At 45.1% G+C, this 24122-nt stretch overlaps 1 protein-coding gene across 1 annotated transcript in view; it reads left to right on the forward strand.

Annotated features, from left to right (window-relative positions):
- Positions 1 to 24122, forward strand: part of BAIAP2L1 (BAR/IMD domain containing adaptor protein 2 like 1) — a 150396-nt gene that overhangs the window by 94052 nt on the left and 32222 nt on the right. The window contains exon 4 of the mRNA XM_040356792.1: positions 20262 to 20323. Within this exon, the coding sequence (XP_040212726.1) occupies positions 20262 to 20323 (62 nt within the window). The remainder of the gene's footprint in view (positions 1 to 20261; positions 20324 to 24122) is intronic.

Below are 24122 nucleotides of genomic sequence, written 5' to 3' on the forward strand. Positions count from 1 at the left end.
TAGCTCATGATGAGAAAATGGAGAACAGGTTCTCTATTTTTCTCGTTTAGATTTTGGTCAGTTTTCTTGACGAGAAACTTCAAAGCCTCGTACACACGCTCGGTTTACTCGGCAAGAAAGCTCTGCCTGCAGTTTTCTTGCGGTTTCTTGCCGAGAAAACCGAACGTGTGTACAAGGCTTTACTGTAAGGTGCAACCAAAAGAAATGACAAATGATTTGTAATTCATTACAGCCATTTTTGTAATGCATGCACCCCCCTGCCAGACAGATCCTCAATTTGCACTGCTAAAACAACGCGGCTTGACAAGGATCGCTGGGCAGATCACATCTGTAGTGTGCTGATTAAAGGAGCGGTGGTACACGAATAGTCATCCCAATAGTGCTTTCCTTGTTTCAGAAGCAAGCAAAGTACTAAGAATGTTTGTAGAACAAATCAGTGTTTTTGTTTTTTTTCAAGCTGCTCTGCGGTTGTACTGCTGATTTATAGATTGGCCTTTATATGTGACCTTTTTAATTTTCTGCATTAAACCTCATGTAGGAAGTACATTTTTAAGGGTGGTGTATCTTTAACATAGCACACATTCAAAAGTTCAGACAGAGAAGACATCATGTAAAGCGATTACCCAAGTATCACAGTAAAGTTCCCTGACTTTCACTTAGGGTGTGTATTTGTGTGCTTTGTGTCCATAGTTACCAAATAACAAGATACTGCTAGGCAATTACAAGTCATTGTGAGGTATAATGGTCCAGGCTGTCCTTTACATTTTCAGCCTTTTATAATGAGGCAGCTGAAATGGCAATTTGTTTAGCTCTTGTCTTTTTATAAAATAAGGAACAATGGGTCAATGACAAACAATGTAAAAATGTGTATACTATTTGTCGTGTGTTCTTGTGTATATATTTATCAATAGATAAAACGTATATAGCTTTCTATGTGGGCTAGGGACAGGAAATCCTTTTTGTGTGGTATGTGCCTATTGCATTATTTTGTATATGCATCCAACTCCTTGACTTTCTATAGTGTTACAGCCTGGAATTGGGGGCCCTTGCACACTGGCTTTCCGATCAGGTCTGCCTGTCAGTTTTTCAGGCGGACATGATTAGAAGGGCTATGGGCAGGCTGATGTAAACTCCTACCTCCGTCCAGATCAGGGTAAAGAAAAAGAACGCTAGGACTGCGTCCTAAAACCTGACGCATTGAAGCTAGCCTGATGTAAACAAACACACTTGGGTTTACATTCAGCCACCCATAGCCCTATAACAGGTCTTCCCCTGTCCGTTGTATAAATAGGACAAGGATGTACAAAAAACGGACACCCGTCCTTTGCAGCTCTGATTCAGCAGAAGATCTGTTCACGGATCCCTTGCTGAATGGACCAGAGCAGCTCTGTGTAAATGGGACCTTTTTTTACCATTAGACTTGCAAAAGTAAAAAATATTTTTATTGTAAATAAAGAAGTTATTAAAAATAAACAAAGACATGGTAGCAGCATGAGAACTCGCCAACAAATTCGTTCTTTGAAGAAAACTCTTTAGATGCAGTTACAGATGGAAGCCTTTTGTAGTGAATGTCTACCAGTCTTGCACCAGTCTTGCCCTTCTGGTGTATCCATCATTATTGGCAAAATTGTTGTAGCTCTGAGAGGTTGAATAGGAACTGTTGCTGGAACAGCAAGTTCTAAGTCTATCCATAGATTCGCAACTGGATTAAAGTCTGAGCTTAACACAGTTTTCCTTGCAACATTCAGGCTTGGTTTAAACCACCATTATTATTTTTTAGGTACTTGTATAGCGCCGTCAATTTACGCGACGCTTTACATATACAATGTACATTCACATCAGTCTCTACCCTCAAAGAGTTAACAATCTAAGGTCCCTAACTCACATTCATATACTAGGGCCAATTTTAGGCACAAGACAATTAACCTACCAGCATTCCTTTTGGAGTGTGGGAGGAAACCGGAGTACCTGGAGGAAACCCATGCAGGCACAGGGAGAACATGCAAACTCCAGGCAGGTAGTGTCGTGGTCGGGATTCGAACCAGCAACCCTTTTTACTGCTAGGCGAGAGTGCTACTCACTACACCACTGTGCTGCCCGGTGTAGCTTTGGCTGTATTAGGTCTCTTCAAACTTTGCATTCAAATTTTCTCTGACTCCATCCGTTGTACCCTTATTTCAGTTTCTACTCCTGCCAATAAAAAACATCCCCACATTATGACTCTACCACTTGCTGGGGGATGGTGTTTTTATAAATAGTATTTTGTGCTCAGCCCAAAAAGGTTAGTTTTGTACTGGGGGGGATAGGGAACCTCCATGCGTTTGCTGGGTATCCAATATGTCTCTTGGCAAACTTCATATTTTACTTGATAGTTCCCCAAAAAAGGCTGGTTTGCAGAACTACAGGAGTCCAGACACCACCCAGCTACTCCTACAATAAGATAACATTCCATGTTTACCATAGCATCCCCTAAAGCAGCACTTCAATGGACTTGAGCATTTGTGGTAGCCACTGCAAGTGACACTACCGTAGGCCTGAGGGTTTTTGTTTTACCAACCAATTGCTAGTTACAAGGAGGAGGAAATGGTTGTAAAGTGCTCATCCTTCAAAGAAACTCCTGTACTTTTTCTGATTGTTGACCAACAGCACATTACTCAGATGTCAACAGGCAATAGAATAATAATAGAAATGCACTTCAAATCACTCAAGTGTTAATGGGGGCTTGGGCTTTTTCTTTAATTTACACCGTGTAATCCAGCCAGTAATGCACATCCTGGTTTAGGGTGGCTACACTCCTCAACTCTGTCTATGGAGGCTTTAGGGTTGGAGTTCAGTTTTGTTTTTTAGCACTGGAGTCCTGCATACAATCCTCTTTGGGGTCAATGTATGCATGGACATGTGAAGATATGGTGATTCTACAAGTAATCTGCTAAACTCTCTCAACATAAAAACATTATAGCTTAACTTTCTCACCCCCAAATTGGTCCAAATATGCATGAGCTTGTATGACGATGGCAAATGCGTGAGCTCTCTCAGATCTTTCTAAATTCTATAGATGGAGGATGGCCCACCAAGGAATAAAGCTAGTCCCAGTTTATTTTTTCTGTAACGCCAACCTTAGGCCATAGTCTATCATCTGTGCATTGTGCTCATTGTTAACTGTTCCTATGACCTTTCACGAATGAAAAATACTGTTAATGTTGCACCAATTAGCAAATATTGACTCGAAGCCTGCACTGTATCATATCTCCAGCACGCCACACTGGGCACCAGCTGCTTGCCAGCCTTTTCAATAGATTGTAAGAGCTAGAATGCTGTGTGCGTGTGATGAGAGTGCAGGAATAACTATCCATATAATACAAGGTTAGGAGTAAGGACAAATACCTAGGTAAAACTTGGTTTAGATTGGTATATAAATTAAAAAGTACAATGGACAGCGAGAGTTGCTGACCACTGCACCCAATAGATGGCTTTGGCGCTGAAATTTTTTTTAGGACATTTGCTGTGTAAAAATAAATTACCTTTTTAATGATGGATGCACCATTTGAGTTATGTTGCGTTGGTTCAAACTAGGGTTGTCCCAATACCAAGCATTTTCCCGAGTACTTGTAAAAAAATGGGTAACTGGGAAAATGCTCCGATACTTTACCCGATACCTGACTTTCCCTGTATCCATCTCCAGTTCCCCCATCCGTTCGGCTCTCTTCCTCCATGCTTCTGTGTCCCCCCCCTCCGTGCCGCTGCCATTGTGCTTACTCCCTCCATGCTCCGTGTCCCCCCTCCGTGCCGCTGCCCGTCTGCTCTCTTCCTCCATGCTCCGTGTCCCCCCTCCGTGCCGCTGCCCGTCTGCTCTCTTCCTCCATGCTCCTGTGTCCCCCCCTCCTTGCCGTGCCGCAGCTGTCCTCCGTTCTGTTCTCCCCCTCCGTGCCATGCCGCAGCTGTCCTCCGTTCTGTTCTCCCCCTCCGTGCCATGCCGCAGCTGTCCTCCGTTCTGTTCTCCCCCCTCCATGTTCCGTGTCCCCCCCTCTGTGCTGCTGCTTCCCCTTCCGTGCTCTGTGTCCCCCTTCATGTCCTCCTCCGCCCCCTCTGTCAGGATGGAGAGCGGCAGTAGGAGCCGCTAATCCCGGCTCCTACCTTTTCTGAATGAACAGAGTCAGTGATCACTGACTCTGTCCATTCATATAACTGAGCATCGTAAACTGTGTTTACAATGCTTCCGTTTATGAATGGATAGGAGCCTCTGTCTTCTCTCCATTCATTTTCAGTGCAGCTGAGAAAGGGACTGGGGAATCTGTGTCCTTGATCCCTTTCTCTGTCTTAAAGGGGAGATGTCAGAGGTCTGTTAAGACCCCTGATATCTCTCCAAAGACCCCCAACAGGGCTGATTAAAAAAAAAAAAAAATTGCAATAAATATAAAAAAAAATGTAAATAATAATAAAAAAAACACTGGCAATCCACCCCCCCCCCCCTAAAAAAAACATAAAAACAAACAAAACAAAAAAAATCACTGTAAAAAAATAAGATAAAAAAATACTGTCACATGACATAAAAAAAAAGTATCGGTAATCGGTATCGGCGAGTACTTGAAAAAAAGTATCAGTACTTGTACTCGGTCTCAAAAAAGTGGTATCGGGACAACCCTAGTTCAAACCATTTTCATTCATCCCAGGGGCTACTGGAAGCACCACAGTTCTGGCACTAGTATGTTTGATAATTGAAGGTCGCTTGCCCCTCCACACATCCATTCATATTCTTTTCACAATAGTTGGACAGTTTAAATGTAACTGGTCGTTTTTATGGAGCAACGGACTATGTGAAACTGACTTCTAAATTTCAAATTTCAAATATTTTCATGTTGGCATTGGGGAGTATTTAATGCTAGTATCCCGACGCCTGGAATGGTTAACAAAGTCATGTAGAAGTACGGTACTTTTTGTTCCATGTATGCAAGTAGGTGAATGGCAGGCAGTGGAACATTTTACTCCCTGCTCAAAATGTTAATCTGATCAAAGATTTTAATTCCCTTTCTGACTGTTTAATCTGATTATGGTCTGTAGGTTACTTTAGAAGCTTCATGTTTATTACCAAGGGATATATGTACGTACATTTAATAAACATGAGGTTTCCCCGGTACTGAAGTGTTCCATACTCTGTATTGTACCAGCTCCTGTTCTCTCTGCACACAATTGTTCTTTCATCAGATACTCACTTTTGGTGATTTTCTGTGGACATCCAGACAATGTGAGGCTCTCAGTTTCCTTAACTAGAGTTTAGGTTATCGCATAGACTGTGTTCTTGAGAAGCTGCAAAGTTGGATGTAGACGATAACTGGGTTGACATGAGGGCAGAAATGCTCAGGTTACATCTTAAGGCATTGTATTTCCGGTTATTGGGTCTCATTCATTGTTTATTGGCAGGAGAACAATGACCAGGATTGGACTGACACTATGAATTCTTGTTAGATGAATGGGGCACTTAGACTGTCCTTTTTCAGTATACTTTAATTATGATTGGTTATTCTGGCCAGTGGCTAGAAACCTGGTACTTGAATGCCCATTGAACGGTTTATATACTTCAATTTCATACAGGGAAAGGTGCATTTTGCCTGTGAAACTAGCTAGCTAATTATTCCTACCAGATTGGTAACTGCTAGTGAATATTAAATTATATGGGTCTGTTTTACAGAACTATTATGGTTAATGCAAACAAGATACATAATAATAGTATATAACTGCTAATAAACTTCATAATGATGTATGTAAAGGTATCCATGCATGCTCAGTCCAGAGATGTATGAGATTTATGTAGCTTTAGGGCCCATTCACATAGAGCATTTTAATTCATGTCCCGTGCAGGGTCGTGTTTTACTAGCATGAGGATGCATAGGTTTTGCATCCCTGTGATGGAAGTCCCATTGCTGTCTTTTGTGAAAGAGACTGCACAAACGTGGGACATCCAGGGCCGGATTCCAGGCAAGGCCAGGCCTCGGGGCGGCAGTGGGTGCAGGGGCGGCACTGCAGCTGAGAGGAGAGGACACTTTCATTTCCGGAGTCCTCCCCGTCATGTCACGGATGGTGAGAGGAGAGAAAACAGAGGGAAGAGGAGGCCATCTTAATGTTATTTTCGGACAGCAGCACCCCCCAATGATCAATGTTATTTTTGGCAGCAACACCCCCCCCCCCCCCCCCCCGGTTCTCAATGTCATATTCGGCAGCAGCACCCCCCCCTTCTTCCCAGTGTCCTGCCGAAAAAGTCCCCCGGCAAATAATGTCCCCCCTGTACTGCGCAGGCAGGGGCGGCATTGAAGGACCCGGCCTTGGGGCGGCAAAGGGAGTAAATCCGGGCCTGGGGACATCCATGCAGCCGCTGAATTCCAAAAGATAGCTATGGGACTGCCAATGCAACACCTGTGCCTCCTTGTGACGGTAAACCATGGCCCTGCCCTGGGCATGCATTAAACTGCCCTGTGAATGAGGTCTTACTAGATTGTGTGTTTCTGTGCTACCTGTAGCAGCCATGTTAGACAGGAGGAGGTGACTGTAGTATACCTTTTTATTGCATTCATGGAAATTGTCAGAGGTTTGTGTTTAAAATCTTGCCTATACTGTAATATTTATTCTAAACAGACCTTCAGTCCTGGTCTGTACCAGCTACGACCCCCAATCTGGTATTGCCATTAAAGCGCATGCGCAGATGTACCAAAGGACTCTACCTGACCTTTAGATCCTGGCTCTTTGGCACACCTATGCATGTTGCAAAATGTGTGTGTGCCCAGATATGCCGCAGGGCTCACTTGGAACTCGAAGCTGTGCCAGTGCATCTGTGCATGAGGGAAAAAAACGTAATTCTTGCCTAGGTACCAATAAATATCCCTAGATTTAAAAAATCCAAATCCATTTTAAAAGAGGGGGAAGGGGTGAGGAGGCATGGCAACATGATTTATACTAGTAGGAAACAGACAAGCATATACCTACTCTATACATACAGGCAGTGTATATAACTTAGGCTTTCACAAAGAATGAACTCCACCTAGTAAATAGCTGCACTAGTCTTGGCAAACATCTGATGTCATTGTGGCAGTGCAGATCTGTACACATGCCAGGAGCCTCTTAAATATTCATCTTGCATTGAATTGTAATGGAAAAATACATAATAAGGTAAACAAACCAAGAAGCAGCTGAGCAAGTATGAGCAGCTTTGCTTCCTGATCGTTCGGCACAGCAAGGTCACACCTTTCCCTTTCATCATGTGAAGTAAAAGAACAAATAAAAATAAACAAAAATCGCATGCGGTCTGCGAATGGTATGCAGATCATCCATTTCTTATTATAGATCAACCGAGAGTTGATTTGTTGTCTCTGCTAACAAGCTGATATAGTAAGTTGATGTTAGGATGTAGAGGAGAAAGTTTGTAAGCACGATTTGTCTACTGGCCACAAAATCTAAATTAACCCAAAGAATCTGAACCCTTCAAGTAGAACTATAGGCAACACGTATTTTTTCATTTTGAATAGAGCAAGGGAGGGTTAAAAACCCCTGGCAAAAATGTTTTTGCCATTTGTGTCCCATTGTGGAGATTTGCCTTCACGTCCTGTCCCATAGCTAAACACGAAGTGAGAGGAAATCCCTGTAAATCAAGGCAATGTCTTGGGGGACCCCTAGGTACTAGTGTACCCATTGGAAGATTCCCCCTCTTACTTTTCTGGGGACCATCCAAAATTTGGGTCATTTCGTTTACGTTTGTAGCGCCCCCTTTACTTTCAGTAAGGGCACTACGCTAAAGTTAGTGGGAGAATGAGAGAGGTAAGTTGCTCTCATTCTTGATTATGTTAAATTTGGCTGTCGCCGAATCTGGATTGTTCTGTGGGTCAGTCTGTGTGTCCAGGGATACGGTTTTATCTCTGGACGGCAGATGGAGCCAGAGGGGATCCAGGCGGAGCCACTTCTTCCCAGCGGCCAATGAGAGGAGTTGAGCCTCGCTGTGCATGCTGGGAGGGGGTATTTCTGTGGCGGAAGCCGTTCTGGGTTCTTTGCGGGTTCCTGGTTCCAGGTGCGGCACCCACCTTTAGGGTGTGCGCACATCGTGGGCCCCACCACTATGGCCCACCTGGCCTGGGGTCGTGCGCCACGTGGAGTTCCTTACTCTGGGCCCTTCTGGCCTAGAGCAACTGATGCCACAAAGGGGCCCCAGTGACTTACTGGGTCCCCCTTCTACTGAGGGAGATCCCAGGCTGTATGCCGTTCGGTGGGGGATCGGCTTGAGGAAAACCCGGAGGCAGGTTATCCAAAAGGGCTTGAACGAACCATCGGGATCTGGTGACCGGTTACAGACAGGTACGCTGAAATTGTCACACGGTGACCCTAACGTGACTTATTGGGAAAATTCGCTCTACTGTTCACATTGTCAGCATTGAGCCTGTGGCAGAGGCCTCAACTGGCATCTTAATCCGATCAGAGCCAGGCCTGTGGCAGAGGCCTGTTCTTCCCAGCAACCTTAAAGTGACGCTCTGGCTGCCAGGCCTGTGGCAGGGCCCTGTCCGGGGGCACTTCGCCCACTCTGGCTGGAGTGGCGACATTTGATACAACTACAGAAGAGCAGGATTGCTTTTCTTTATCCAAGCCTGATACCGCAAAGTTCCTTTACTTCATCAACCTTTCCTATCTACCTCAAGTTAATGTTTGTCGTGTTGGGCCAAGAAATAAAGCATTCAGAAAACCTTATCTGCAGATTGGACATTCGCTTATTGCTCTACTCACTACCTTCATCCCTAGACAACACATAGAGGTAACTTAATACGCCGATCCCAAAACAATCAGCGGCTCCTGAGGGGGTAGCGCTACACTTTTAATAAGGGTGAATCTCCTTAACGGGTGCACAAACCGCAAAAAAAAAACTGGCAGGTGTTCCAATGCCTCTCCACTCCATCCAAAACAAAAAAAATAGTTTTTTGCCTTTTTAAATGATACAATCCATGAACGCTGTGTCTAATGCCCCTTCTTTTGGGGCCTAGCACAGGAGTTCTACCCCTTCACCACTCTACTGAAAACAACAAAAAAAATTTGTCTGGACATTCTTTTTAAATTTAATGCTACAGATCCCACTGCTAATAACTTTCCAAATATGTGATATTTTATGAGGCTGACAACCTTGCTCATATTTTTGTCTAATGAGAAATGCGGGGTGATCTGAATGTTCATGCTCAATCGAGTTATTACTCTTATCTCCTAGAAGTTTTTGAATCCACATTTGCTGTACAGTTTACACTTGACATACTGCAGATGTTGACTGGCCATTTACTATAATTTACAGATAGCGGCAGACCTCACTGAATTATGACATATGTGGAATTTCCCAGAACTTTCAAAAGACATTGGGCCTGATTTACCAAGCCTTTACTCCATGACTCATGGAGTAAAAGCAGGAGTAGCAGCCGTTTGGCCATTTACTAAAGAAATACGCTGCTAGTGCAGTGTATTTCCCTAGTTACTAATGTGCTCCGTGCGCCCAGGAGAGGGTGCATTGTGCACCAGTACAGACCTGGCGCACGGCACATTAAACTATAAATTGCGGGGGTTTGGGCGGGAGTTTATTAAGGGGGGAGGTGGGGGGATGCAGGGGAAGTGAAGTGACATGTGTTTTGAAGTGTTTGGCGGGCCGAATTGAAAGGGAAAGTGTTTTTTGAAAACAGATCCCCGTACGCTTGCACAGTGCGCCTGAACCTCGGGAGGTTCATTTGCATACTGGGCATGCGCAGAGAGAAAAGTCAGGGATTCCCGTGCGCCTTGTCAGTACGCCGTGAAAATCTTGGTAAATACCAAGCGGCGTACCCGTGAATGCGCTGCGTGACGCGGCGCACGGGAATCTCCGAGCTGTTTTCAGCCCTGAAGGGGAACTCGGCGCCAAATTTCAAACTTGAAATCGGCGCGGGTCCCCCTTCAGGGCTACATTAGGCTCTTAGGCTTGGTCCGGAACGTGAGGGGTTAAACCCGCGCCGATTCGGCGCGGGGGTCCCCCCCAGATCCAAACCAAGCCCTCATCCCAAGCATGCAGTCTGGCCCGGACAGGAATGGGGGAGGGGACGAGCGAGCGGCCCCCCCCCTCCTGAGCCGTACCAGACCGCATGCCCTCAACATGGGGGAGTGTGTGCTGTGGGGGAGGGGGGCACTGCCCCCCCACCCCACAGCACTCTTGCCCCCATGTCGATAGGGACAAGAGCCTCTTCCCGACAACCCTTGCCATTGGTTGTCGGGGTATGCGGGCGGGGCTAATCGGAATCTGTGAGCTCCCTTTAATAAGGGGGCCCCCAGATGCCGGCCCCCCACCCTATGTGAATGAGTATGGGGTACATCGTACCTCTACCCATTCACATGGGGGAAATGTAAAGTAAAAAAAAAACACCACACAGAATAAAATATTTTATTAATCTGCTCCGGAGCCCCCCCTTTCTTCTTTAGCTCTCTTAGAAGGGGGGGTTTCTTCTCTCCCGATCTTCCGCCGGGACCCTGGGCTTCGGTGATTTCTGCCGGGGGAGGGCGCCATCCCTCGGTCCTCTCCGGAGCCTTCCGCCGGATGCCCCCACCCCATTTAAGCTCTTTTTCATTAGGGAGGGGCATCCGGACTTCGGGGTCTTCTGCCGGGGGATGGCGCCTATCCCCCGGTCTTTCCGGTGCCTTCCGCCAGGGTTCCGGTCTTCCTGGTCTTCTGCCGGGGGTGCGCCAACTCCCCGGTCTTTTCTCTTCTGTCTTCTCTGCTCCCTCTTCTGCCTGGCTCCCCCGCGGAGCCAGGGCTTTCTTCCGTCTTCTTTCTTCTCCCTTCCTTCTTCTGCCTGTCTCCTCCGGGAGCCCAGGGCTTGTCTCCGCTGTCTTCTCCCTTCTCTTCCATTGGATGTTGACACGACGAGGTCCGGCGCTGGAATGCCGTCTGAGCAGTGGGCATGGACTTATATAGGGCAATGCCACCATGTGACCTCAACCCATGTGACATCACATTCCCATCATGCCCAGGGAATGTGATGTCACATGGGTTGAGGTCACATGGTGGCATTACCCTATATAAGTCCATGCCCGCCGCTGACACGGCATGTCAGCGCGGAACCTCGTCGTGTCAACATCGAATGGAAGAGAAGGGAGAAGACAGCGGAGACAAGCCCTGGGCTCCCGGAGGAGACAGGCAGAAGAAGGAAGAGAGAAGAAAGAAGACGGAAGAAAGCCCTGGCTCCGCGGGGGAGCCAGGCAGAAGAGGGAGCAGAGAAGACAGAAGAGAAAAGACCGGGGAGTTGGCGCACCCCCGGCAGAAGACCAGGAAGACCGGAACCCTGGCGGAAGGCACCGGAAAGACCGGGGGATAGGCGCCATCCCCCGGCAGAAGACCCCGAAGTCCGGATGCCCCTCCCTAATGAAAAAGAGCTTAAATGGGGTGGGGGCATCCGGCGGAAGGCTCCGGAGAGGACCGAGGGATGGCGCCCTCCCCCGGCAGAAATCACCGAAGCCCAGGGTCCCGGCGGAAGATCGGGAGAGAAGAAACCCCCCCTTCTAAGAGAGCTAAAGAAGAAAGGGGGGGCTCCGGAGCAGATTAATAAAATATTTTATTCTGTGTGGTGTGTTTTTTTTACTTTACATTTCCCCCATGTGAATGGGTAGAGGTACGATGTACCCCATACTCATTCACATAGGGTGGGGGGCCGGAATCTGGGGACCCCTTTATTAAAGGGGTCTCTCAGATTCTGATAAGCTCTCCGCCCGCATACCCCGACAACCAATGGCAAGGGTTGTCGGGAAGAGGCTCTTGTCCCTATCGACATGGGGGCAAGAGTGCTTTGGGGTGGGGGGGCAGTGCCCCCCTCCCCCACAGCACACACTCCCCCATGTTGAGGGCATGTGGTCTGGTATGGCTCAGGAGGGAGGGGGCGCTCGCTCGTCCCCACCCCCATTCCTGTCTGACCAGACTGCGTGCCTGGGATAAGGGCTTGGTTTGGATCTTGGGGGGGGGGGGGCACGCTATTTTTTTGGGCCCCGGTTTAACCCCTTATGTTCCAGACCAAGCCTAAGAGCCTGGTATGCACCTGGAGGGAACCCACCTTATTTTTTTTGGGGGGGTCTGGAGTTCCCCTTCATGAACAGCGATCTGTCATTTACACATGTCAGTCCCATCCCCCCCCTACAGTTAGAACACACCCAGGGAACATATTTAACCCCTCCCTCGCACCTAGTGTTAACCCCTTCCCTGCCAGTGGCATTTTTTGAGTAAGCAATGCATTTTTTACAGCACTGATTGCTAGAAAAATGCCAATGGTTCCAAAAAAGTGTTCGATGTGTCCGCCATAATGTCGCAGTACCGATAAAAATCGCTGATCGCCCCAATAACTAGTTAAAACAAAAAAAAAAAAAATTTGTAGACGCTATACCTTTTGCAAAAACCAAACACTAAACGCTATTTGCGATTTTTTGGAACCAAAAAGATGTAGAATACGTATCGGCCTAAACTGAGGGGTTTTTTAGTTTTTTGAATATATATTTTTGGGGATATTTATTATAGCAAAAAGTAAAAATAATTTTTACATATGTGGGCGGGACTTACGCAAGTCCCGCCCACATATATAAACATCGTTCAAACCACACATGTGAGGTATTGACGCGTGCGTTAGAGCGAGAGCAATACTTTTACCACTAGACTTTCTTTGTAACTATAAACTGGTAACCTGGAAAAAAAAAAAAAAGGTCGCCTATGGGGATATTCACGGAATTCATTTTGGCCCCATTGCAGGAGTGTTTCCAATAGTAAAGCGTGACATGTAAGGTATCTATTTACTCAGTGTAACATCATCTTTCACATTATCCCCAAAAATTGGGCTCACTTTTGTGTTTTGTTAATTTTTAACCACTTGAGCCCGGACCATATTTCTGGTCAATGACCGGGCAAGTTTTTGTGATTCGGCGCGGCGTCGCTTTAACTGACAATTGCGCAGTCGTGCGACGTGGCTCCCAAACAAAATTGGCAACCTTTTTTTTCACACAAATAGATTATTAAATGTGCGTGTTTACTTCTGTCTTTAACACCTCCCCTTCAGGCTGGAAAGCATCAGATCAGGGGAAACAAAAAAAAAAGCTCTCATTCCATTGCAGCTTGGTTCCTACATGTGTGATGAACTGAGCATGCTCAAACACTTAGAAAAAAAATATCCTTTCTTTTTAAAAGGTGAAAAACACTCATTGGATGCTCATAGAGCGTGGTTTGGGTTAATTGCAGGTGTGCCCAATTACAAGCTCACCCAAACTAGAGACTGCAATTTGTTCATGTGATTTCAATTGCTTCATTACTAGCACTGTTATAAAAAGCTTGGATCGATCAGTCCTCAGCTGCCCTCAGAAGGGGCAGGCTGGCAGAAATGCTGTTGCTAAACACAAATGTGGTTTGTTGCATGGGTTTTGTTTTATTTTGCCAATGGTTTTGGTTTATTTTTAAATAATGTTCACTTTGATGTATTTGTCTATGTGGCCTTATTTTATGAAAAATGTGTAAAGCTATGGTTAATTAGTATTTTGAAATGTATTTTTGTTTGTTTGTCTTTTTTTGCTTTCCTTGTTTTGTTGACCAATAAAAATTACTTTAAAATTGTTAAGTTTGTCTTTTGTTACTTTTTCATGCTACATATGTTGACAGCTGCAGCTGAACTAGGTTTGGGCCTAACAAATTATGTGTGATTTTTGTCTAAGCTTCTTTCCTGGTGTGTAATCATGAAATGTTTGCCATGTTTATTCTCCCTGACTTTAAAGACAAAAACTGGTAAGTATTTTATTTATTCTGCAGTGGTCCTCAGCCCTCAAGTACCCCCGACAGGACATGTTTTGGGGATTTCTCTTATCAAGAATTGCTGTCCAGACTATTTTAAAGCACATGTGCAAGATGAAGGAAAACCTGCAAACATGGCCTGTGGGGGGGGGGGGGTTTGCTATTGGTGGACAGGCTTGACGTGCTGATTTACAGCACTGTGCTTAAATCTAGCGCAAGGCAATCCTATTCAAATTGTGGGTGTTTGAGGGAAGCCAAGTGAGTGTTAGAACCCCTGCTTTGTGTTTTTTTATTTTTGTGTTGAGCTTTGTGTCCCTTTTCTTAAAATTGGCTTCACTTCCTGTCACACAGCTGAACAGGAAGTGAGGTTAAAACCCTACCAGTGTCATTTCTTGGGGACACCGGTCAATCTAACTAGTGTCCCCATTAAGCAAATTGCACTCCAGCACTGCTGTGTACACCCCAAATCATGGGTCTTCAAACTACGGCCCTCCAGTTGTTCAGGAACTACAATTCCCATCATGCCTAGTCATGTCTGTGAATGTCAGTGCATTACAAGGCCTCATGGGATGTGTAGTTCTACAACAGCTGGAGGGCCGTAGTTTGAGGATCCCTGCCCCAAATGATTATTTAGTTTGGGGTTTAGTAAAGGCAAAGCCACTCTGCAGTACAAGCATAGTTGCTGAAAATCTGAGAGGAAGCACTGATGGTTTTAACATCCAATCCTGTAGAAGCAAAGTTGTTTTGTTTTCTTCCTTGCTTTGCACTTGTAGGAGTGGATTTGCCTTTAGTAAATGGACCCCAAAGTCCAAGATCCCTAATAATTTGGGGTGTACACAGCAAAATGCTAGAGTGCAATTTACATAATGGGAAACTATTTAGATTGATCTCTGTGTCCACAAGAAAATATATTAGTAAGGTTTTACCCTCACTTCCTGTTTGGCTATGTGACAGGAAGTGAATGAATTAGAAAGGGTGAAGACACCTCACAAATGTTGTCACTATCAGGGGTGCAGACATCCCCCAAAAAATGAGCAGATAATACTTATTTGCAAATTAATAATTTTTTAGTTAACATTGGGTGGGGTGCTCTAACACACACATTCCTACATATTAGCAACGCTCTATCCTGGCCTATTGGCATGGTTATATTTTCTTAGGGCTCTCAATAAAACTCTATGAAATTTGTGCTTAAACTAGAACCAGGGGCGGACTGACAACTCATGGGGCCCCCGGGCAATAGAAGATTATGGGGCCCCTCTGGCTTACAGATGACCACCACGCCAGGAGGTAGTGCAGAGGCGGGCAGCTAAAATCTTGGGATATTCACATTAAAAGCATGTCATTTTCGGACATATCAGGGACAGATCTAAAAAAAAAACAGATTTTTACATACTGTCCCTGGTTTTACTGAGCCTGGCAACCCGGATGGGGCCCCCTAGTGGCATGGGGCCCTCGGGCAGTGCCCAAGTGACTCAATGGTCAGTCCGCCCCTGACAAGAACTATAATCAACAAGTTTTATTTTCTTTCATTTTGGATAGAGTGAGGGAGGGTTATAGGCCCTGTCAGTTTATTTTGTATTATCTGTGTCCAATTGGGGAGATTTGCCTTCACTTCCTGCCCCATAGCCAAACAGGAAGTGAGAGAAAAACTATGCAAATTAACCACTTCCCGCCCAGCCTATGGCCGATTTACGTCCGGGAAGTGGTTACACAATCCTGACAGGACGTCCTGCAGGATTTCATGCCGCACGCGCCTGTGGGGGCACGCAGCGCGGCGATCGGTGATGCGGGGTGTCAGTCTGACACCCTGCATCTCCGATCTCGGTAAAGAGTCTCTCACGGAGACGGAGACTCTTTACCACGTGATCAGCCGTGTCCAATCACGGCTGATCACGATGTAAACAGGAAGAGCCATCGATGGCTCTTCCTCACTCGCGTCTTACAGACGCCAGTATAGGAGAGCCGATCGGCGGCTCTCCTGACAGGGGGCGTTCGCGCTGATTGTTTATCAGCGCAGCCCCCCCTCGGATCACCACACTGGACCACCAGGGATGCCCACCCTGGACCACCAGGGTGTGCAAAAACAAAAAAAATATAGAACAAAAAAACAAAAAGCATTAAAAAATAAGAAAAAAGATGCCAATCAGTGCCCACAAATGGGCACTGACTGGGAAAATCAGTGCCACCCCACAGTGCCCATCCATGCACAGTGCCCACCTATCAGTGCCCACCTGTGCCACCCATAAGTATCCATCAGTGCCACCCATAAGTGCCGCCCATAAGTATCCATCAGTGCCACCCATAAGTGCCGCCCATCTGTGCCGCCCATGAGTGCCCATCAGTGCCGCCTATGAGTGCCCATCAGTGCCGCATAGCAGCGCCGCCAATCAATGCCACCTCATCTGTGCCGTCAGTACTACCTCATCGATGTCCATCAGTGCCATCTCATCGGGGCCCATCAGTGCCGCCATATCAGTGCCCGTAATTGAAAGAGAAAAACTTATTTACAAAAAAATTAACCTAAAAAAAGAAAAAGGTTTTTTTGTTTCAAAATTTGCAGTCTTTTTTTAGTTGTTGCGCAAAAAAAAAAACGCAGAGGTGATCAAATAACAACAAAAGAAAGCTCTATTTGTGGGGAAAAAAGGACGCCAATTTTGTTTGGGTACAGTGTTGTATGACCGCGCAATTGCCATTCAAAGTGCGACAGTGTTGAAAGCTGAAAATTGGCTTGGGCGGGAAGGTGCGTAAGTGCCTGGTATGGAAGTGGTTAAGGGAATCCAGTGCCCCCCCAGAACTAGTGTGTGGGTCCCCTGAAAATTACTGGGCGGGGTTATACAAAAACAGGGTGTGACCTTGACAGGAAGGGGTTGGTCATTTTTCTATTAGGAGGTGCAGATATGTAGTCAGGCCTAGGGCAGAACCAAACCTTAATATACTACTGCATATTAGGGCTTATTTAGACCGGAACCGATTTACAGCGTGTTTTTATATTGTGGGAGGAAACCCACGCAGGCACAGGGAGAACATGCAAACTCCATGCAGATGCTGTCACGGGCGGGATTCGAACCAACGACTCTTTTGCTGCTAGGTCAAAGTGCTATACACTACACCACTGTGGTGAACGAACATGATTGCAGCTGAAAGCATGAGATCTTTTTTTTTTTTTTTCAATACCATGCTTTCCAGCCTTATTGACCCCGCCTCTCTCCATAAAGAGGACCTGTCACACACTAGTCCTATTACAAGGGATGTTTACATTCCTTGTAATAGGAAGAAAACTGATCATTTTTTTTTATTTTTTTATTTCAGTGTAAAACATTATAAAACTAAATAAAAATAAATAAGAAAACCCCAAAAAAAAAATTTAAAGCGCCCCGTCGCGACGAGCTCGCGCACAGAAGCAAACGCATACGCGAGTAGCGCCCGCATATGAAAACAGTATTCAAACCACACAAGTGAGGTATCGCCGCGATCGTTAGAGTGAGAGCAATAATTCTAGCCCTAGACCTACTCTGCAACTCAAAAAATGCAACCTGTAGAATTTTTTAAACGTCGCCTATCGAGTTTTTTAAAGGGTAAAAGTTTGACGCCATGCCACGAGCGGGCGCAATTTTTAAGCGTGACATGTTGGGTATCATTTTACTCGGCGTAACATTATCTTTCACAATATAGAAAAAAATTGGGCAAAATGTATTGTTGTCCTATTTTTTAATTCAAAAAAGTGATTTTTATCCAAAAAAAGTGCGCTTGTAAGACCGCTGCGCAAATACGGTGTGACAAAAAGTATTGCAATGACTGCCATTTTATTCCCTAGGATGTCTGCTAAAAAAAAAATATATAATGTTTGGGGGTTCTGATTAATTTTCTAGCCAAAAAATTGTGATTTTCACATGAAGGAGAGAAGTGCCAGAATTAACCCGGTGGGCAAGTGGTTAAAGTACTCATGGCTATAAAGAATAGAGGCATTGCTCATTAAAAAAAAAAAAAAAAAAAGGGGGTCCCTCCAAATTAAATTACCAGGCCCTTCAGGTCTGGAATGGATATTAAGGGGAACCCCGCCGTAAAAACCCCCCAAAAAAAAGACGTGCGGTTCCCGGCAAATATCCATTCCAGACCCTTCAGGTCTGGTGTGGATTTTAAGGGGAACTCCACCCCAAATTGAAAAAAAAATGGCGTGGAGTCCCCCTAAAAATCCACACCAGACCCTTATCCGAGCACGTTGACCTGGCCGGCCGCAGAAAAGAGGGGGGGACAGAGTGCGGCCCCCCCCCTCTCCTGAACCGCACCAGGCCACATGCCCTCAACATGGGGAGGATGTCCCCATGTTGATGGGGACAAGGGTCTCATCCCCACAACCCTTGCCCGGTGGTTGTGGGGGTATGCGGGCGGGAGGTTTATCAGAATCTGGAAGACCCCTTTAACAAAGGGGACCCCCAGATCCTGACCCCCCCCCTGTGTGAAATGGTAATGGGGTACATTGTACCTCTACCATTTCACCCCAAAAAAAATGTCAAAGTGATAAAAATGACAGTAGCCGGTTTTTGACAAATCTTTTAATAAAGTCTTCTTTTCTTCTTTCCTTCGGGGTTCTTCCGCTGCTTCATTCTTCTCGTCCACATCTTGCCCGACGTCTTCTTCTATCTTCTCCGTCCGTCCTTCCGCCTTCTGGTCCCGCATCTTGCCCGTTGTCTTGTCCTGTCGCCTCCTCGTCCGCATCTTGGGTCTTCTGCGGTCTTCTTCTCGGTCCGCCGCCTTCTCGTCCCCTGCGTTTGAATTGTAATTGGCCGCCGTTTTCCCGCTCCTGGGACCCGCCCCCCTCTGACGCCACAAGTAAACTCCTTAGAAGGTCATGTGCGTCAGAGGGGGGCGGGGTCGCAGAGCGTCACACAGCGGGGGAATTCAATTTCAATCGCGCCGCCCGGAGAAGAAGTTCCCGCCGTGTCACACTCATGTGACCCCGCCCCCCTCTGACGCACATGACCTTCTAAGGAGTTTACTTGTGGCGTCAGAGGGGGGCGGGTCCCAGGAGCGGGAAAACGGCGGCCAATTACAATTCAAACGCAGGGGACGAGAAGGCGGCGGACCGAGAAGAAGACCGCAGAAGACCCAAGATGCGGACGAGGAGGCGACAGGACAAGACAACGGGCAAGATGCGGGACCAGAAGGCGGAAGGACGGACGGAAAAGATAGAAGAAGACGTCGGGCAAGATGTGGACGAGAAGAATGAAGCAGCGGAAGAACCCCGAAGGAAAGAAGAAAAGAAGACTTTATTAAAAGATTTGTCAAAAACCGGCTACTGTCATTTTTATCACTTTGACATTTTTTTTGGGGTGAAATGGTAGAGGTACAATGTACCCCATTACCATTTCACACAGGGGGGGGGTCAGGATCTGGGGGTCCCCTTTGTTAAAGGGGTCTTCCAGATTCTGATAAACCTCCCGCCCGCATACCCCCACAACCACCGGGCAAGGGTTGTGGGGATGAGACCCTTGTCCCCATCAACATGGGGACATCCTCCCCATGTTGAGGGCATGTGGCCTGGTGCGGTTCAGGAGAGGGGGGGGGCCGCACTCTGTCCCCCCCTCTTTTCTGCGGCCGGCCAGGTCAACGTGCTCGGATAAGGGTCTGATGTGGATTTTTAGGGGGACTCCACGCCATTTTTTTTTTCAATTTGGGGTGGAGTTCCCCTTAAAATCCACACCAGACCTGAAGGGTCTGGAATGGATATTTGCCGGGAACCGCACGTCTTTTTTTTTTTTGGTTTTTACGGCGGGGTTCCCCTTAATATCCATTCCAGACCTGAAGGGCCTGGTAATTTAATTTGGGGGAACCCCTACACATTTTTTTGTTTGTTTTATGAATGAATCCCTTTAGAATTGTCAGAGCCGACAATTCATTATAGCCGCGTGTGAATTTTTAAATGACTTTTTTCCTTCAGAATGTCACTTTGTGCAGGGGGAGTTCTAAGTGCGGGAAAAATGCGCTATTTCACATGCTGACATTACACCCCCCCTAGGTACGAAATTTAAAGGAATATTTCACTTTTATTGTTTCACTTTAAGAATTATTAATTTCACTGCTCCCGAAAAAACGGCCGTTTTAAAAAATAAAAAAATCATTGATACATGTTCCCTGGGGCAGGACTGAGGTCCCCAAACACTTTTTAGGACAAAACTTGCAGATTAGCCTTTAAAATGAACACTTTTGATTTCTCCCATAGACTTCTATAGGGAGTTCGGCGCGGCTTTACATATTAGTTTCAATGCGCCGGCTGCTACGCTGGTTCATGCGCCTGATTAAGCCTCCACCCGGAGTACTAATTAATGCATGAACCAGCGCAGCGCACATAGCTTAGTAAATCAGGCCCATTGTGTATGATATGATCTGTGTACTTTGTTTGATAGGAGCAATTATATAGTTCTATTGATTATATTTCAGAAATGGCTTATGTTATATGTTCTGTTCACAGGTATGGTCCTGCAGGAGATCTCTACTGTACACAAAAAGCTAAATGAAAACCTAGAAGAAAACGTATGTATTTTGCTAATATTGTTGTAGTATTTTAATAAAACCTCCTTCAATAGGTCATTGTTGGCATTTAGGAAAATATAATTCTTTCCGATGCCAAAAACACTTCAAAACAAACCTTTCAGGTTAAATATCATAACAAACATAACAGCATTCCTAAGGCCCCTTTCACACTTGTACAACTTGTCCCACGATTTGGGACTGCAAAGTAGCATGACAAGTCTGCCCCATGATTTCCAATGACGACCATTCACTTGGTGTCGGCTTCAAAGTAGTCCCCGCACTACTTTGATGCAAGTTCAGATTCACATACCTCAAATACCCCTAAAATCGCCTCCGTGAAATCACGGTTAAATCACGCGACTTTGAAGTTGTAATAGTGTGAAAGGGGCCTAAAAAAAAGTTCCAACTCTGCCACAGAATCTTGGCCCAGCCTTTTTTATATAATGTAAAATTTAAAAATTAAGGAGTGAAATCACCTTGTAGTGGTTAAAATATAAATCAAAAAAGCACAACAAATGATATATACAGTTCCTTGAAAAACTATTCATACACCTTGAAAATTTCCACATGGCATGTTACAACCAAAAATGTAAATGTATTTTTTGGGGATTTTATGTGATCGACCAACACAAAGTGGCACATAATTGTGAAGTGGAAGGCAAATTATAAATGGTTCTCAATTTCTTTTTTTTTTTTTACAAATATGTGAAGTGACACGTGCATTTGTATTGAGCCACACTTTGTCAATACTTTCTAGAACCACCATTTGCTGCAATTACAGCTGTAGATCTTTTTGGGTATGGCTGTAAAAGCTTTGCACATCTAGAGTGACATTTTTGTCCATTCTTCCTTGCAAAAAAGCTCAAACTCTGTCAGGTTGGATGGCGTGTGTCTGTGAACAGCAATTTTCAATTCTTGCAACTGATTCTCAATTGGATTTAGGTCTGGCCTTTGACTTGGTCATTCTAACACATGAATATGCTTTGATCTAAACCATTCCATTGTAGCTCTCGCTGTATGTTTAGAGTTGTCCTGCTGGAAGGTGAAACCCCCCCCCCCCCCCAATCGCAAGTCTTTTGCATTCTCATACTTTTCTTCTAAGATTGCATTGTATTTGACTCCATCACTCTGACCAGCTTCCCTGTCCCTGCTGAAGAAAAGCATCCCTACAACATGATGCTGCCACTGCCATGTTTCACGGTGGGAATGGTGTGTTTAGGGTGATGTGCAGTGTTCGTTTCCGTCACACATAGCGTTTTGCTTTTAGGCCAAAAAGTTTAATTTTGGTCTCATCTGACCAAGAGCACCTTCTTCCACATGTTTACTGTGTCCCCCACATGGCTTCTTGCAAACTGCAAACCGGACTTCTTATGGCTTTCTTCTTGCCATTCTTCCATAAAGACCAGATTTGTGGAGTGCACGACTGATGGTTGTCCTGTGGACAGAGTCTTTCACTTGGCTGCTTCGCCGATTATTGCTTCTCTTTCCCAGCCTGTCAGTTTAGGTGGACGGCCATGTCTTGGTAGGTTTGCAGTTGTGCCATACTCTTTCCATTTTCGGATGATGGATTGAACAGTGCTCTGTGAGATGTTCAAAGCTTGGGATATTTTTTTATAACCAGCCCTGCTTTAAACTTCTCCACAACTTTATTCCTGACCTTTCTGGTGTGTTTCTTGGCCTCCGTGATGCTGTCTCTTCACTAAGGTTCTCTAGCAAACCTTTGAGGGCTTCACAGAACAGCTGTATGTATACTGAGATTAAATTACATACAGGTGAGCTCTATTTACTAATTAGGCGACTTCTGAAGGCAATTGGTTCCACTAGATTTTAGTTAGGGGTATCAGAGTAAAGGGGGCTGAATACAAATGCGGCCACACTTTTCAGATATATTTATTTGTAAAAGAATATGAAAACCTTATCATTTTTTCCTTTCACGTCACAATGTGCCAATTTGTATTGGTCTAATACATAAATGCACAATTAGATACAATTATGTGTTTGGTTGTAACATAACAAAATGTGGAAAGTTTTTCAAGGGGTATGAATACTTTTTTCAAGGCACTGTAAGTATAGATGCAATAATATATAGTGTGTGTGACTTGGTTAAGCTTATTTAAGATACTGGACCTTCTAAACATTTTAGGAGTGTCTTTTTACTAGGGCTGTTACTGATCAAAATTTTTCTGTTCGATTAAAGTTTTTTTTGTTTTTTAACCGATTAATCGACTAATTTCGATTAATTATAACGCACATACAGATCCATCTACTTTTAGCTGATCTCCTTGCAGGCTGATTCCCAGTGCAGCTACCAACCACTGGAAAAATGAATAGCAGGATACAAAAAACACACAAAGGCAGCGTTCAATAGGAATAGCATTAAAACTTTTATAGTCTTCAAGTAGGTAATCAAATAAATATTGCACTGGAGATAAAATTGATGTAGCTACATAAACTGTACAAATGGTGCGAGTAATACCAAACGGTAGCAAAAGCAGTCATAAAAACATGTACCTAAGTATGATACTGGTATAAACGATACCACTGTTGAATCCAGATGAGGAGAAGTTAACATCAGTCTGTCGGCATGTAGATGTCCCGTGAAGGGAACTATCACAACTCCCAGTGGATGGCTGTAGAATCCCAGGTTGATAGAGGGAAGTTATGGAGGGAAGTGCAACAGCCCTTGCGTGTGGCAGATAGTAAGGTCCTGCCGGCATGCAGATATAAAGGCACAGCAAAGGAGCCCTTCAGATGGACACGACAAGCCCCGCCGGTGTCCGTGACATCGCCGGATGTCCGACGGAACTCCCTGAAGGCCCAGAAGCCGGCGGAGAGGTGAGTACCAATGTAGTTAAAACTTTGTTTCTTTAAAAATTCAAATGCCTTCAGACCTATTGATCTATCGATCGATCGACTTCTGTACAGTCGCCCTGCTGGGATTTTTTTCCGAGCAAGAAGTACGATTTTTGTTCGATCATAGAAAATTTGTTTCCTAGAACATTCTTTCTTGCTGTTTTTGAGTCAACATATTTTGTTTAAAAGCCTGTAAAATTTCATCTAGGTCAGCTATTTCAATAGAGTCCCAGATGTATAGAAAACCACATTTGTAGTTAGAAATTTGTTGAAGAAAAGAATCTCCAAATATGAAGATAAGGAATGTTTTAGACATCTAATTGACCCATCCCCAGCTTGTAACGCACACCTGCCTGCATCTTGTGATGGCAGATAATTTTCCCAAGCCAGTTTGAGCAGTTTTGAGGAAATGACTTCACTTTTGTCAAATTCTTTTTTCAGAATGTGAATAGGCAGCACACATAGGTGTGCACAGCCTATTGCATTAGGGTGTGCACCCCAAAGCTCAAACATACATACCTGTGTCTAAATATAAATAGGGCAGCAGGGCCATGTACAGTGTCAGTGGGGCAGAGGTTGGTGTCAGTAGTTTTTTTTTATTAAAATTTTATTTTTTTTACAATTTTTTTTTTATTATTATTATTATTATTATTTATTTATTTATTTATTTTTACAAAAAAAATTTGGAGCCCCATTGGGGGGGCTTTGGTGAAATATCAGGAGTCTAAACAGGTCCATGATGTCTCACTTTGAAGAAAAAGAAAGGGACTGAGGACAGAGATTCTCCGGTCCCTTTTCCTTGCAGCCAAGCAGCAGGGGAAATCTGCGCACCACAGGGGGATTAGGGTGTGCCCAGGCACACCTGACACACCCTGTGCGCTTGCCTATGGCAGCACACAAATATTCTGCTTTGTCGATGGGCTAATTGGCCTGCAAGAATGCATAC

This window comes from Rana temporaria, chromosome 6 (assembly GCF_905171775.1).
Source record: "Rana temporaria chromosome 6, aRanTem1.1, whole genome shotgun sequence".
Taxonomy (NCBI): Eukaryota; Metazoa; Chordata; class Amphibia; order Anura; family Ranidae; genus Rana; species Rana temporaria.